This window comes from Phascolarctos cinereus, unplaced genomic scaffold (genome assembly GCF_003287225.1).
Source record: "Phascolarctos cinereus isolate Bilbo 61053 unplaced genomic scaffold, phaCin_HiC Scaffold_4;HRSCAF=312, whole genome shotgun sequence".
NCBI classification, from domain to species: domain Eukaryota; kingdom Metazoa; phylum Chordata; class Mammalia; order Diprotodontia; family Phascolarctidae; genus Phascolarctos; species Phascolarctos cinereus.
This window is the reverse complement of record NW_027555847.1, coordinates 132,839,467-132,853,629: the sequence shown is the minus strand read 5'-3', so window position 1 is coordinate 132,853,629 and position 14,163 is coordinate 132,839,467. Positions and strand designations below refer to the sequence as shown.

The 14,163-nt window shown below is 40.7% G+C and overlaps 1 protein-coding gene across 2 annotated transcripts in view; it reads right to left on the bottom strand.

Annotated features, from left to right (window-relative positions):
- LMF1 (lipase maturation factor 1) overlaps positions 1-14,163 on the bottom strand; it is a 729,514-nt gene that overhangs the window by 171,257 nt on the left and 544,094 nt on the right. For both annotated transcript variants that reach the window (XM_021006793.2, XM_078152596.1), the window contains one exon: positions 13,739-13,906. In XM_021006793.2, coding sequence (XP_020862452.1) covers positions 13,739-13,906 — 168 coding nt within the window. The remainder of the gene's footprint in view (positions 1-13,738; positions 13,907-14,163) is intronic.

Here is a 14,163-nt window from a genome sequence, read left to right as displayed (position 1 = left end):
ATGCTTGTTGACTGACTAGTTCAGGCACACACTCCTCTGCACCATACCTCTTATTGAGATCTGCTTTACACTGAGAAATCCTCCAACAAAGTTAGCTTTCTCAATGCTTAAGGGCTACTCTAAAAGGAGAAATCTTTGGCTAGGCTTTTGTGGTTTAGGAGGGATTCCAGCCATATAATTTTTATTTGTTTCATTGCCCCATTTCTAACTTATTTCTTAACTCACTGAAAGCTGGTTTCTGACTTTAACACCCAATGAAAAAAAATCTCTCCAGATTACCTTGAATTTCTTAACTTCTAAATCCAATGTGTTTTTAGTGGTCTTTATTTTACTTGACCTCTCACCCTACAGTTTCTGATATGTAAAGCAACCCTTCCTCCTCTCATGACTTCCATGACACTGATTGCTCTTGGTTCTCCTATCTCTAACCATGCCTTTTCAGCATCCTCTACTGGTTTGCTATCTTCCCCTCACTAACCATGGGTATTCCTCAAGCATCTGTCCTAAGCTCTCTTCTCTTGTCTCTCTAAAGGTGCTCTCTTCATGATCTTCTCCTCTTCCCCATAGCCAATCTGTTGCCAAATCTTGTGGATTTTGCCTTTGTACCATCTTTTGTACAGGTCTCCTTTTCTTCTCTGACTTTGCCAACATCCTGGTACAGATCCTTATCACTTTATGCCTGGACTAATGCAACAGCTTTTTGGTTGGTCTCCCTGTCTTAAGTCTCCTCAATCCAATCCACTCTCCACTCAGCTCTTAAAGGGAACTTCCTAAATTGCAGGTCTGATTATGTCAGTTCCTGACCCCTCCACCTCCAGTGCCCCCCCCATTACCTATGGGATCAAATATAAAATCCTTTGTTTGACTTTTAAAGTCAAATCCCTTGATTTGATCCCTTCCTACCTTCCAGTTTGCTTACACTTTACTCCCTTCCACATACTCTTCTATTCAGTGGTTCTGGCATCCTTGCTTTGTTCATCACCAAGATGCTCCCTCTCTTGATCTGTATATGTTCACAGGCTTTCCCCCAGGCCTTTAATATTCTCTCTCCTCATCTACATTTCCTGGCTTCCCTGGCTTTCTTCAAGTCTCAACTTAAATCCAACTTTCTGCAAGAAGCCTCCCCCCTTAATGCTAATGTCTTTTTTGAGATTATCTCCAATTTGTCCTGTCTATATTTTATTTGTACACAGTTCTTTATGCTGTCTCCTGTATTGGACTGTGAGTTTCTTGGGGAGTAGGGACTGTTTTTACAATTCTTTGTATTCCCAGCGCTTTAACACAATGACTGGCACATAGTAGGTGCTTAATAAGTGTGTTTTGATTCCTTAGCTCCCACATCTAAGAAGCTACATTCCAAATCTGCATTTTCATCCCTAACGTCTCTCCTAAGCTGTAGTCCTACAGGCCCACCTGACTACTTGACCTCTTCACCTGAATGTGTCCCGTCAGGATCTCAAAGTCAACATGTCCAAAAATGGAACTTATTCTACTTTTCCTCTTAAACTCACGCCTCCTCTAAACTTTTCTTTTTCTATTGAAAGAGCCACCATTCTTGCAAGAACACATTCATAGTCTCAAAGTTATCCTCCACATTTCCTACTCATACTCCACATGACCTATTCTCACAGTCTTCCCTCAAACACCATTCTCCTTGACCTCTCTGCAGTACCTGAGTCAGCTGAGTAACCTCTTCTTCTAATCACTTGTCTTTCTGGGATACCATTTGCTCTTGGTTATTGTCCTACCTCTCCAACTCATTTGTCATGCATGTCATGATCACGGATAGCAGGGCTCTATCCTAAGCCCTCTTTCTTTCCCCTCTACATTCGTTCTTGGTGGCCTATTCAACTACCATCTCTATGCATAAGACACTACCCTCCTCCAGATCTATATATCCTACCCCAGTCTTTCTCCTGAGTTCTAGTCCCACATCATGAATTGCCTATTGAACATTTTCAACTGGATGTCCTACAGGCATCTCAAACTCACCATGTCCAAAAAAGAACTCATCTTTCATCCTATACCCCCTTTAAACCTCCATATTACTGTTGAGAACATTCTTATCCTTCTAGATCCCCAAGTTCACATCTTCAGTATTATCCTTGCCTCCTCAGTCACACTCATTCCACATATGCAATCAGTTGCCACATCTGATTGTTTCTATCCCCACAAAATCTCTCACAGACATTTCCCTCTCTTGTCCACTCACACAGTTATCACCCTACTTTGAGTTGCCATAACCTCTCTCCTGAAAGACTGTAATAGCCTCTTGCCTCAATAGTCCATTTGCCTCAAGCTTGGCTCCACTTTGAACCATTCTCCACACAGCCACCAAAGTGATTTTCCTAAAACACAGATCTGATCTTGTCATTTCCCACCTCCCCTGCTTATTAACTCAGGGTCTCCCTGTCGCCTCAAGAATCGAATCATAAGCTCCTCTGATACCTCTTCTAAAAACCTGGCACCTCTTCTCTTTCCTGTCTTCTTACACGTGGTCACCCTCCTGGCACTCCCTGGTCCCTCCCTACTAAGCCTTCTCACTGTTCTGAACACATGACACCCGATCTCCCGTCTCTGGGCGTCTCACTCAGCTTGGATTCCAACGCAGATGCTGCCACTATTGTTTTATGGATGCTCACTGTTGCTTATGGGAAGGTAGGAAAATCTTGGACTGCCCTTTGGCAACAGTGAATGTCCCTAAAACAACGGTGGCAGCTGCTGCATTGGGATCCAAGGACAATAAAAGGCACTTTGAGGGCACTAAATGGGTCTCGAAAAAAGCTACCCATACCTTAGGAGAATGTCATAAAGTCTCCAGTAAGGTAGAAAAGGGCCACCACCCAAAAAGGAGCTCTGAGCTACCCTTTTGCCACATGTGTTTATCTTAAGGTTTAGATCCACATTCTCCTGATTCTCATTCTCTCTCTCTCTCTCTCTCTCTCGATACACACACACACACACACACACACACACACACACACACACACACACACTTGTGGGAAAGGGTGTCCCAGACTTATGGAAGGATATTTTCATATTTCAGTCCTCATTATACCTATTCAATACATATTTCTTTGGAAAATAGATCAAATCATCTCTTTGCAAACCTTAAAGTCCCATATAAGTGCTATATTATTATTATTAGCTAATTGATAGCAACAAGTTCATTGATATTAGAGAAGTAGCAATTGGTTCATCTATACTGGGGGTATATCAGGTGGAAGATGGTAGTCATAAACTCTCAGGTTTACACCTAGAACCCTGAGGAGAGATATAGTAGCTGCCCGTGTGGACCAAACCTGCCACAGTGAGTAAAAGTTGGGAGTGAGCCCAGAACCTGTGCTATACGTGTGTGTGTGTGTGTGTGTGTGTGGTGTGTGTGTGTGTGTGTGTGTGTTTATTTCCCATCAGAATGTAACCTTTTTGAAGGTAAGGGCCACTTCACTTTTGTCTTTGTATCCCCAGAACTTAGTACTGTAAGTACCATATCTACGTACTTAATGAATGCTGGTTGATTGATCTTAATTAATAACAGTTGTTAAATCTTGTAACTCCTATCTCCATAATATCTCTAACATATTCCCCTACTCTCCACTCACACAACCAGCACACTAGTTCAGGACCTGATCATTTATCACTTGGATGTATTACAACAATTCCAATGGGTTTCCCTGCATCCAGTCTTTTCTTCTCCACTCAACCTTTCTCACACTGCCAAAATAATCTTAAGTCATAAGTCTGACCATGTCATTCACCTGCTCAAAATTTTTCAGCAGTCCCTAAGATAACATACAAATTCTTGAGTTTTGCATTTCAAGCCCTTCATAATCTGATGCTCCAACCAACTTTCCAAGACTTATTTTGCATGATTCTTCTTAATGGATACTACATTCAAGATAAACTGATCTCTTCTCCAAACTTGGCATTCCATCTTGTGTGTGCCTCTGCAAGGCTACCCCCATCCCTGGAATGTGTTCTTTATTCACCCCAGCTTTTTAGAGTCCTTGGCTTCCTTCAAGACTTGGCTCAAGTATCCTGTACCACTTCTTGTGTGAAAGCTTCCCTGATCTTCCCAGTCGTAAATACTCTTACTCTTCAAATTATCTTGTTGTTACTTCTCTATGTACAGTGCCCCTCTGGGCCAATCCTCCATCTTGTACTTGAACTTTAAGGTTGGTTTGCCAAATGATGGTTGCTACTCTAACAGGTTCTAGGGGAGTCTATGGGCCTGCTCTTCTTACACCAGAAGTCATGAGCCCCCATGAATCTCTGAAAACAGTTGCTTCAAAATATCCCTCCCACAAACCTGGAGAACACTGTCCCACAAATACACAGAGTGTTAATGAGAATAGTGGGCTTCATTTTAAAGAACAGCGGTGGCAAGGCATACCTGTAGGCTAGACGTGTGGCAAATGGAACTAACTCATAATTCCTGTAAGTCCTTTCTCTTTTTCTAGAGTCCTCACACAGCTCCTCTTATGTGCAAATCTCTGCTAAGCAAGTTGATCAGTTGGGTTTCCAAGATCTGTTCCTCTCTATGTTCTCTTCTCTTCTTCTAGGGGTCATTTTCCTTGAAGCTGCTAACTCCTTCAGGTGACTATCTCTTTGTATCTATGATTGTTTGGAGTGTGTGGAAGTAGTAGTAGTATTCTCTTTTTCACCCTGCACACAAGTTGGGTAGGCCTGGGTTAGATAGGAATAAGACAGCAGGGAGTGGTATCAGGGGAAGAGGTTTTTGTTTTATTTTTGCCTCACTATATAGTAATTCTGAATGACAGAATGCTGGGCCAGATGGCTAATGGCAAAATATTTGTGACTCTACTAATAATTATAAGATCAGGAAATTATGGGGTTTGTTATATATAGAGAGAGATGAGCAATTGCTTACAGGAAAAGAGATTTCTTCCGTTAATTAATATTTAATAATCAAACGTTTAATAAATTGGGTGGGGGCTGAGAGTTAAATTACTAATTAACAAGAAAGGTTATAACTTTAGCAATTAATAAAGACTATAATATACCCCTAAATTGCCTTAGAATTGGGTAGAATAAGAATGAGTAACAAGTAACAGCCTGATGAAGGAGCCACACCCTGTAGAATACACATGAATGTGGTCACCACTAAAATCTTGCTATATTATTTATATATCCCATAGGGCACTTAGTATGTTCTGCCTTGTGGTATTAACTTTTTCACATGTATATATCCCATCTTGCTAATTAGACTGCAAAAAGACTATAAGGTCTTTGAGCCCTGGGCATATATCACATTTATCAGACAGCAAACACGAATATGTCATCATCATTATCATAGGCAGCATGACATAGTGGACAGCAAATTGGGAGTTAGACAGACTTAGGTACAAATCCCATCTTTGATCTCTTGTTGCTATAGGCAAGTCATATAACTTCTGTGACCCTCAGACAGTTCTCTAAGACTATCTATTAAGCAATAGATGGGCCACAATCTGTGATCTGTTTTGGTGGAGGAAATTCCCACACTGGCTAAATCACAGCTCTTTGACTTACTTACATCTTACAAATATTCTGCATAGCCATGGTTATGTCATTTCCTCTTTCTAGGCTTCAGTTTATTCCTATTAAATGAGGGGTCAAATGAGATGACCTCTAAAGCCCCTTCTAGTTCTGACTCTTTTTGGCTCTCTATCACACTTATGTAGTACATTTCAAGTTTCAAAGACATTTCACATACATGAAATTATCTGAGCCCAAGCTTCCCTTTATCTTCAATAGTGCTCGATGCCATGTCTTGCATATAGTAGGCATTCAGCATGTGCTGGCTAACTGATGGCAAATGCAATAAAACTACAGATCAGACCTGCACAACTTGGCAGTACATAGGGGCCAAAATTAAAATAGGCTAAACTTTTCTGGACCACAGAAAGGTTTTTAGTGACTCACTTTACAAGTAAAGGTGTAATTAATGATTAAACTATTTTGCAAATAAACCACATAAAAATGGAAATTTCAACTAATATCAATTAATTACACATATTATTTAAGATTTTTATTTATCATGAAATTGCTCCTCTTAGACTACAGACAGACTGACAATGGTTAGTTGCCTTGTGTCACGTGACAAACAGGAAAACGTGGCAACCCAGTGCCAAATTACACGATGGGTACAATAGTGACTAGTGGAAGGCAGGTTAAGTGGGACACAGACAAAGCACTCGTTACATCTTTACTTTCTTTTACGTCCTCTCCATTTTTGGCGGTCCACCTGAAATCCTTTAGCCAGCCACAAGTGGTCTGCAGGCTGTCTGTTGTGCAGGCCTGCTACATATCAAGGTTTCATCCTATTCCCCTTGTATCACCCTTAAAACTGCAACACCAACTGCTTACAGTTTCTTGTTTTCCAGCTACCACCCACCCCCAACCCAAAGAAGGTGTCAATGTGGATAGGACTTTAGGACAGAGGCACAGTGGTCAAAAAAGAAAGTTCACACTCTTGTGTTCTTTCTGTTATGCCTTTTCAGAGACTCCAGACAAAGCCATACTCTTGTGGACTAGCAGTAATCTGGAAAAATACAAGTACTTAGCCTAGCCACCGTGACTCCAATAACAATTATAAAATGTCTAATAAACTCGGCATATAATGTCAATTCAAATCTTGAAAAGCAAAAATTAAGTGGCATATCAACATTAAAGTTTATTGCTTCCTTTGCAGAGCCGGCCTATTGTCAATAAAAGTCATTCTGAATGAAGAAAACAGCTATAAATACTGAATAAACAAGTTGGAGTTGAAATGCCATAAATATTCCAGAGCTGTATACTACACTGGATCCCTTTCTCCTCTGCAAACTTCCCCAGCAGACTGAAATAGTCAGTCACTTGCCCAGTATCAATAAAATGCCAATGAAAAGCTAGTTGGATCCCCATATTTACAATCAATATATCATTACACATCTTTATGAAGTGCAGAATTTCCTTTTTTTTTTTTCCCTCCAGCACCATTACACCTTCTTAAATTGGTCTCTTTTTCTTTCCCCCTGCAGCAAACAGTTGCATTTATCGTTCAGGGTCGCTGGGGTTGCTGGGAAGAATGTCTGGCTGGCTATGTCAGAAAACCTGAAAGGAAGTTGGGCCCCATCTGAATCTGGTTCCAGGTGAGTGGCCCAAAGCAAAGCTGGGTACGCAGGAGGTGGCATAGGCGGTGCCAAGACTGGAAATTGGCCTTCAGATGGATGGGTTTCTCAAAGGCTAATGGCATATTTATGCACGAAAGAAATAATCTCAGAGAGCTAACAGGGTCTGGAATTAGAGTCATTATCATTAGAGCTGGAAGGACTTTCAGAGATCATCTAAAAAATCTATAAGGAATTGACATAAGTCTCGATAAGAACCCATTCGCCAATAGATAAATGGTTAAAGGAAATGAAAGTTCTCAAAGGAAGAAACACAAACTGTCAATAATCTTCTAAAAAGTGCTCAAAATCATGAATAATCAGTAAGTTGTAAACTAAAACAACAATGAATTATTCCTTTGCATGCATTAAATTGATCAAAATGTTAGGGATGCAGAAAAACAGATCAACTCACTTTTGGGAAGGCTGTGGATCCTTCTGGAAAAGTTTTTAGAATTATGCCCTTGACCCAGAGATCTCACTATCAGTTTTATATTCTATGGAAATTACTAATGATAATAAAAGATCTATCAGTCTTAAAATATTTATAACAGACCCTACTGTAATAGTAAATAATTGTAAACACAATGTGCCCAATGATCAAGGAATGGCAAAACAAACTGTTGTATATGAATAAAATGGAAAAGTACTGTGCCAAAGGGATTTCAAAGAAATATAGGAAGACATAAGAAGTGACATTGAATGAACAAAATATATCCAAAAGAACAACGTATACAATTACTGTAACTATGTATATAAAAACACCTTTAATGGCAGCCAAACACATGACAAAAACTGGATGACACTGATTTATAATGCACAAATTCTTTCTTCTAATTAATGGAAAAATCATAAAGTTTAAAGTTATCAGTTATGATAACTTCAATACTGATAGTGTCACAGATTCAGATCTCGCCCAAGGCCATGGAAGAAGGTTCTTGGACTCTAAATTCAGAGCTTGCTCCCCTCATCTCACAACCATTTTGTTGAACTGTTTGGGGAGCTTCTATATTGTAAAAGTCAATTGGAAATATATGCTGGGCATCAGTATGATGTGTTTAAACACATTTATCGATAAAAATAAATAAACCCTCCAGTGCCAGAAAGGGCAGGGGCTTACTCAAGGTCATGTGTTGGCCTTGGCAAAGCCAGTACTAAATGGCTAAGTAGTTAAGGTGATGGACTTACTGATCCTTTGTGTTCTATATGTTTTGTCCCTCTTTTCATAATTTAGGATCCTTATCATTTTGCTTAATATCTGCTAAGTATAAAGCACGCTTTCAGTTTTAAAGACATTATGGTATAATGACTTCCAAAAGAAATTCATGCAAGGTTCCTATCTTGGCAGAACTGGACCTTTTACAGAGGCTGGGCTTTAAAGCGCTCTGCATGTCTTAATCTTTCTCTGGTCACAAGATGCATACTTGGAGAAGATTCTTTTTTTTTTTTTTTGGCTGGGCAATGGGGTTAAGTGACTTGCCCAGGGTCACACAGCTAGTAAGTGTTATATGTCTGAGGCCACATTTGAACTCAGGTCCTCCTGAATCCAGGGCCGGTGCTCTATCCACTGCGCCACCTAGCCGCCCCAAGATGCATACTTGGGAAGGTGAACTAACACTCTGGGGCCACTCATGGACCAATTACAAAAATCTTGTATTTAAGAGCTCTGTAGGGTAGCACAGAAAAAGCAATTCTCATTTCTTTTTTATAGATAAATAAAATTGAAACCTGTGACCCCAAATTCACATGTCTACCTATGATTATGAAGCAATGAAGGCAATGGTAGATCTGGGCCTGGAAGTCAGGTCTGTGGGCTAGACAGTCTAGTACAGAACCTATCACTTGAAAGAGAGACCCTGGACCATTACCCCAAACCATCTCTTAGGGAATATCTGATTTAGGACTTAAATTTGAAGGATAAAAGCTGTAGCCACAATTTGACATGTATAGGACATTTACAGAAACAATATCATGATGCAAAACCTCAAAATTGCCACAAAGTCAAAATTGGCAGGCTATAAGGAAAGTACTTTTCTTTCATTCTGTGTCCTAGTACAGAGAAAGCAAGCCATCTGTCAATGGCCAAACAACAGGGGCATAGACCGAGCTGGGCAGGTTCAATCTACCCCCTTTTCATGCTGACTTGGAACACCTAGCTTTCAAAAGATACTTTTAATCTGTATTCTTTTCATTTAGACTTTGGAGACTTTAAGTTGAACTTAAAATGCTTTCATGCCAGTGCAATGCTACTCCCTGCTCAGCTATTGGTCCCACTTCCTACCTCTTTGGGGAGATCTAGGTAGCCCTAAAGAAGTCTCAGGAAGTGATTCCACTCCAGGGCCTCTACCCGAAAGAGGTCAAAGACAGAAAGAAAGATCCCATATGGGCCAAGATATTCATAGCTGCACTTCTGTGGAAGTAAACAAACCAGAAATAAAGTGAATGCCCATTAAATGGGAATGGTTGCCCAAATTGTTGTTGATTTAGAAATGAAATAGGTTAAGAAATAACAATAATACCATAAGAAATAATGACTACAAGGAATTTGGAGAGATGTGAACTGATGTAATATAGAATGAAGAATTCAAATACAGGAGAACAATATACAATTACTATAGTAATGTAAAGGAAGACAGCATCAGAATTGCGAATTCAGAATAATTGCAAAAACTGATCTTGGCTCTGGAAAATCCTTCTTCCTCAATCTAGTTTGGGCCATGGGCCCCTGTCACAGTCTTGTGAAGCCTATGGACCCCTTCTCAGAATCATGTTTTTAAATGCATAAAGTAAAACACACTGGATTATAAAGAAACCCAATTATATTGAAATACAGTTATCAAAATACTTTCTACAAACAAGTTCACAGATTCTCAGGTTAAGAACTCCTGAAGCAAATATATGGGGGACTAAAAGTACAGCATGTCGTATGTACTGTCATTTTGTAGGTCAGGTTGGGTTAGAGCAGAGTTCAGTAGGAGTACAGCATAGACAGATAGAGAAACAAATGGCGAGAAATGAAAGGATCATCAGATCAGAGGACATTGCAGACCATTTACTTCAACCCCCTCATTTTATAGGTGAGGAAGCTGACGCCCAGGGAAGTCAAGTTGTTTACCCAAGGACACACAGGTAGTAAATGTTATAGTGAGGGTTTGAAACTAGGTCCTCTGCCTCCAGAACCAATGTTCTTTCCATTATGTCATCACATCAATAAAACAACAAAAAAATAAACCTTCTCCTATAACTTTCCTCCCCTCTGCTCCCTCTACCCTCACCAAAGCAGACATCACAGGAAAAAGAAAGAGAAACAAAACGTGAATTTTCCCCACAACTCTGTAGTAACCTTTTCCAGGTTTCTCAAAGTGCTGAATAATGCATAATAGCATATATATCCTTAGAGGACAACTGTTTAAATAAGCTTGTTCAATGCACCTCAGTGAAAGTAAAAGGAGCCATAGATTTAGAGTCAGAAGATCCTGGCTCTCTGCCTCAGTTAAGTGTAAACAAGTCATGTTTTTTCTCTCTTAGCCTCAGTTTTGTCCTCTATAAAATGGGGATTGCAATAGGGGGCACTTGTTAGAAAAGCACTTTGTAAACTGCGAGCCCTATCAAAATGTAAGCTAATTATGCATATTCCAATGATTTTAAAGTAGTGAAACCCTCTTCTTCAGTAAAAAAAAAAATTTGTTACCTCTCTCAGGAGAAGGTAATAAATCATTAGCTAATTAAGTAGTTATTAGTTTAAATAACCTATATTAATGATTTTAGCTTATATTTTATTCAATAAAATGAAAAATATATTTTATCATTTTACAATAACACAAAAATCTTGAATTACAATGAAAATAATCAAAATAATGAAAGGGACCTTTGAATTTATAGAATCTAATTCACTCATTCTGCAGATGGAGAAACTGAGGACCAGAGAAGTCAAATGATTTGCCTAGTGTCCCACAGGTATTAAAAGGAAGAGCCAAGATTTAAATTCAGATTCTCTAGACTCTAAATCAATACTCTTTCTGCGGCCTCCCAAGGTAAAAGCAAAACATAATTCAGGGGCTCCTGTACCTCCCAGCCATAGTCTTTAGTTTCCCAAGCCCCACCTAAGGACACATTCCCTGTATGAGACCAGGAGTAGAGACAAGGCATGGAGTTGTTTCCCTTCTCCCAGTTGTAGGACTGAATGTACCCCTACCTCCCCCACTCCCAGGACATGGTGGGCTAGAAACAGAGGGGGCACGAGTACTCTGGCCTATGGCTGCCAGGGAGCTTCTTTAGGCCCTCGTACTCCTGCCCCATCTGCAGTAGAACAGGCTGGCAGGGACCTTTCTGGTGAAGAGTCCTTGGTTCTAACCCCCTGCAAGATGCGCTTCTGATGAAAGTGGCAGGAAATGAAGATGACACCCAAGACCATGCCCCTAACAACCCCCAAAATCCAATGATGGCACATTCCCCTTCAATTTCACTTTGCCCCTCCAATAATTTCTGGCTGTCGGTTCCCTGTGTGTTTCCAGGTGTCTGATGATGTATCCTATAATTGATAACTGTGACTTACACTGCAAGAAAAACTACCTATTCATTTTTTGTACCTAATCTAAAAACCGTTAGCAATTGACTTTAAAAAGTATTATTCAATCAGAGTGTTACAATCAAGAATACAGAGTTAATTTCTTGACAAAGCCTTTTAGCTTTGTCCACGTTCTACTGTATTTATAACCTACTGCAGGCAGTAGACACCAGGCACAATGATATGACTCTAATAGCAATAAGTAGATGAAAGTAAATGGAATGAATGACATAACACAATGTCGCTGACACTAATCTATCCCGGTCCTTCACAGAACTCTGTGCCTCATAAATGAGCTCACTGGCTATTGCTGGTTACAATTCCACTCATTTGAAAATTGCTGATGGAGCAAGCGTGGCATTTAAAATACAAATCTAGGAGAGAGAAAAAAATACTTTTAGAAAAGGGGAATAATGTGAGTGCCAGCAACTGGACAAATCTGCTTCGCAGTCATGATTACCTGAATACTTGAAATGTTAAAATCTGCTTCAGCCCAAATCCCTCAAACCATGTAGGGATCACCTGAAGGTCTGGGCTTGGATTACACAGAATGGCTGTCTACATTGTTTGTATTTACCATAAAATTATTCCATACCATTTGGCCCTTTGTGGGACAGCAGGTCTGGCATTTGTCTTTTACCCTTTGTCTTAACTGCTTCATACAGAAAACCACATTGAGATGGTAATAAATGCTGGAGCTCCCCATGAACCAGGGTGAGTGCAAAGAAAAATCAAACCCAGTGCCCGGCAGGGTCTTTGCTTTTCTGCCAGATCAGGGCCGTCCATGTGGTGTGCTATATGTCCTGCTGACAAAGGACAGGATGTGGGATTCCAAAAGAAAAGCCCAAGGAACGATTGTTCCTGCCTTCCTTCCCCCCCCCCCCCGCGTTGTTTCATTTTTAAGGTTAGTGGAAAGAGCAAGTTTCAATAGCCCTGGAAATGAAATGCCTCTATTTTTGAATCCCGAGGCCATGGTGGAGGAAGTGCTAAGGCTGAGCCTTCCACCTTCGCTTCCCTCCCAGCTCAGGACTCAATATTGACCTGGAGGGCTTGCACTGAGGGATAAAAAGGCAGTATGGTCTCCATGGTGCAGGCAGACCTGCTTTCTTCCCCCTACCCCCACCCCCATCCCTGAGCTGAGTCTGCCAACCAGGGGGCCAATTAGTGTCAATTACAAGGGGGACCACTGACTGGCAGGAGCTCCACTGACATCAATAACTCACTTCGTACAGGTTTCCCCTCCCAACCATCACACAGTGATGACTTTCAGTCGCTAGCAATTTGGGCTGGATTTGAACTGACGACCTAGACGTGAAAGGTCCTGTATCCATTAGCAAATCCCTAGAGGCCTCCCTAACATCAATTTGAATTTTTTTTTATTTCTGAAGTCCTTTTTACAAGGCTCTAGCCAGAGTTTTCAAATCAACTCTAAAAGTTGACTTTCAGGGGTGTGATGTCACCCTGGGCAACTACCAGCCTGCAAAGCAACTCTAGAGAGAGTCATTCCCATCCAAGTACCCAAGGGAGGTACTCTGTAGTGACTTGTTCTCTGGAGAAGTACCAGGGGTCTTTAAAAGTTCTGGCTAGACCTTTCTGTAAGGGAATAGGCCCCTTCCTGGCTGTAAGGACGGTAAGAAAGTATCTGAGGATGCTGTTAGGCCACCATTTAGCCAAAAGCTAAGGGAAACAAAGCCAGAAAGAGTTAATTGATCTTCAACTCCAGCCCCTTCATTATCTTCCAGGGAAAAGGCCAACTTCTAGCAGACTGTGGGTCACTCCTTCCCAATTCTTACAGAGCTCTGGGAAGATGACTGCAGAAAGGAATTGGGGGCCCAAAGAGACAGGAAGGAGCCTGCCTGTGAGTTGTAAGCCAAGTCTATGGCAAAAGCAAAAGTTGCCTCTGACTTACCAATCTTTGATCCCAATAACAAAGAAATGAGAAACCTTGTAAAAATGACAGGCTGCTTTCATATTTTTCGAAAAAGTTCTGAAAAGAGAAATGCACACTAAAAAAACTCACCTGGAACAGGATCTGCACAATTCCATGAATGATACACATACGGCGTCCCAAAAAGACAAAAAATGGCACCACCAGCTCGATGAAATGATTGCTTAAGGTCTCAAACTGGTGAAACCACCATGGGGACTGGTGCAAGTAGTAGGCTATAGGGTTAGGTACAGGCTGTGTCTGTGGAAAAAAGAGATAAATCATATATATTAACTGACTGAATTAGCATAGCAAAATCTTTTATCCTAAATTGTCATTTACAGAGAAAGAAAAGTCTTGGGACGTTAAAGCTGAAGGAGTCTTAAAATCATTTGAGTCCAACCCCACCCCCTCCTTTTTTAAGCCCGAGTTTCCCTTATCTCATCCAGGTTGGAAGTGTTGTGGATACTCATGGGCCTGATCCCACTACTGATAAGCATGGAAGCTTGGACCTGCTC